General features: G+C 31.1%; 1 protein-coding gene across 1 annotated transcript; it reads right to left on the bottom strand.

The window, feature by feature from the left end:
• Window positions 1–610: 610 nt before the first annotated feature.
• Window positions 611–1,105, bottom strand: LOC25483706 (uncharacterized). The gene has a single exon (XM_013612409.2). The coding sequence runs from the start codon at window positions 1,103–1,105 to the stop codon at window positions 611–613; it is 495 nt and encodes a 164-aa protein (XP_013467863.1).
• Between the last annotated feature and the right edge of the window lie 1,844 nt (window positions 1,106–2,949).

Raw genomic sequence — 2,949 nt, 5'->3', positions numbered from 1 at the left:
TATTTGAAATTACTTTGATATTTTTTATAAGAGTATTGTTCTTCAAACAAACAGCTGAGCAAAAACCAGAACATAGAAAAGATAAAGCAAGCATACGAGTCTTTTCATAATAAAAGTGCAATGAATAGACGTATAAAAAAAGCAAACAAGAAGAACGTGACCGTTCACTGTCTTCACCTTTAACTTAAAATAAATCAAAACGTAGCTATACGATCATAATAACAAGTACATAATTAAAATTGAAACCGGTAAACCGCATTTAATAGTAACAACAATAATCTTTGAATCACTTTGAATTTGTACATGCAAAAGAGACAGACATGAAAACAAATAATTGACCGTGCTCAGAGACACCACTATAATCTAAGTGTCGGATCTCGAACCAAGTTTCTCGAGGCTGAAGAGAAAACTCTCAACTAAATGACCACCCAGACTCAGGAGACCGATTTACTACAAATCTAACAAACATTACAGCTATATTGCCTAATCTAAATCTAACAAAACAATCTTGAAAATACTAACCTAAATTAGTACGAGAAAAATAAAATACATCTTATTTACCTAATTTCATTCAATAACACACTCTTGATGGTGTTAGTTTCACTTCACTTCAACCATTTCCACGCGTAGGTGAAGACTGTGGTGTATAATAAGGACTCGTCGCACACGGCGTCGAATACGGCGTCGATTCATCCAACCACTCTTCAACCGCCACAACAACTTCATCACCACCACCAACCACCACATTCTCACTCAAACGCATGCTCCTCACCGCCCTACCTTTCATCACCGTCACAACACTGCTACACTCCGTCGTAGAAGAACCATTCTCACTCTCAACACCTTCTCTTTCCTCCTCCTTGATAGTAAACAAAACTCTCGAAGGACCGTAGAGACAATGATACTTCGCCATGTGCTGTTCAAGCTCATCTTCTAGCTCATCGTTCGTCGAAGACGAACGTGGAAGAGAAGGTTCTGCTTGAACACGTGGACGGAGGCGTTTACGGCGTTTGAATAGAACGTAGAGGATTTCGACGGCGAGGGCTGTTAGAGTAACGGCGGTGAGGATTGTGATTGTGGTGCCGAATTTGTTTAGACCTATCATAGTGATGATGAAAGAAAACGCATGGGGGACAAGTGAAAACGTTGTGTTGATTTTGTGTTTTTGTTTGTGTATGTGGTGGTTGATGTGGCTTTGTCGTTTGATTGTAAAACGGCAAAATTGGCTAGTGTAGTAGTGAAATAAGAAAGTTTCTAAATTATGGTTTTAGGCAAAATATTTCCAAAGTGAACAAAAAATTGAGTGTACTATCAATGAGCACTTTAATGAAATGGTTTTTTTTGGGTTACAAAATTAAGTAATTTAGCTAGGTTGCTTTTGGAAAATTGAGGATAATATTGATTTACAACCGATTAAAGTTAAACATGGTCCTCGTGATCATAGCTCAGTTTGCAAGAACATGCATTGTTATATGTAGAGGTCAGGGTTCGAACTCCGGACACTTATTTATCTTAAAAATGGTGAATTCTAACCATTTAATTACTTAAAAAAAAAAAACATTAAACATGTGATTTCAATAGCTATGTCTGTCAAATGTAGAATTCTAAAAAAAAAAAAAGTGGTTATGTATTAGTTAAAAAATATTGAGAGTGTACCAAAGAGTACTTAAATGAAATGATTATTATTTTTTGTTTGTGAAAAAAATGAAATGATTTGAGTTAGATTGCTTTTGGGAAATTATGGATAATTCATCCAAAACCAATTAAAATTAGGCATGTTTTAATAGTTATGTCGAATATTTTATTCTTCTCAATTTAATTGTCACATTTGGATTATGCACAGTATTAAAAAATTGATTAGTTTGATTAATTTTAATGGTAAAATTAATTAATATCATTTGTGAAAATATTCATATTAATTATAGTTAGTGAATTAGTGAAAGAAGTGAAATTTAATAAATAAAAGTATATGAATGAAAAAAATAATAAATGGTTCATTGGTATCCTAAAGTTGATATAAATTTGGGATAGAAAAAATGTAAAAGTAACCATTATTATGAGACGAAAAGAGTATAAAATTATATATAAAAAAAAAAAGTTATTTGTTAAAGTACATGTCACTAATTTTAATTGGTTGTAGAGTAATTTACAATTTTTTAAACAAAAATTATAATTTTTGTATTGGTATCCTAACTTAACTTATACTTCATTCGTTTCAAAATAAGTGTCACTTTAACCAATTGCACACAGATTAAAGAATAGAATAAAGTAGTCAAATGTCATAGTAATTTTACCAAATTATACTAATCAACTATTGGTTTTTTTTTTCATTAAAGAAAAAATAATACTTTGGAAGTAGTGTAACATAATTGAAGGGTACAATTGAAAAGAAAATGTTATTATTGCATTGGAAACCGAAAGTGACATTCATTTAATACAATTTTTTTTTACTAAAACGTCACTCATTTTGAAACGGAGGGAGTAACTTTTTTTTAGGGAGTATGGACTTTTTTATTGAAAAATAGTTGACTACACACTTTTAAAGTGAATAACACTATAATGATATTCTTTTAAAAAAAACACTATAATGATGTTTTTCATTTATTTATTAGAGTACTATTAACATTTTTTTACGGAAAATACTAACAAGTGTCTTTGAGGTTGTTTAAACAATTAAAAGTAATAATTTATGCATAAAAAATTGTAACCTAACTTTTTTTCGTTAGTTTATGCTCTAAGGTCGGGTTCAAACTTTGGTCATTTTAACTATTCCAACTCATTAACTTTCTGCTCAAACTAGCTAATTGATTCATCTCATTTCTTCAATTTAGCTAGAGCTTCTAGAGAAGTTAATCTCTCCAATTGCGTAGGATATATGAATTAAAACAAACAGAAAATAGAGTGAGTTGAGAGTAGCTAGTGTCCCTAATAGAAGAAGGTTTGCAATGT

The sequence above is a fragment of the Medicago truncatula genome, chromosome 1 (genome assembly GCF_003473485.1).
Source record: "Medicago truncatula cultivar Jemalong A17 chromosome 1, MtrunA17r5.0-ANR, whole genome shotgun sequence".
NCBI classification, from domain to species: domain Eukaryota; kingdom Viridiplantae; phylum Streptophyta; class Magnoliopsida; order Fabales; family Fabaceae; genus Medicago; species Medicago truncatula.
Note: the sequence above shows the minus strand (reverse complement) of the source record. Positions and strands in the feature narration are given on the sequence as shown.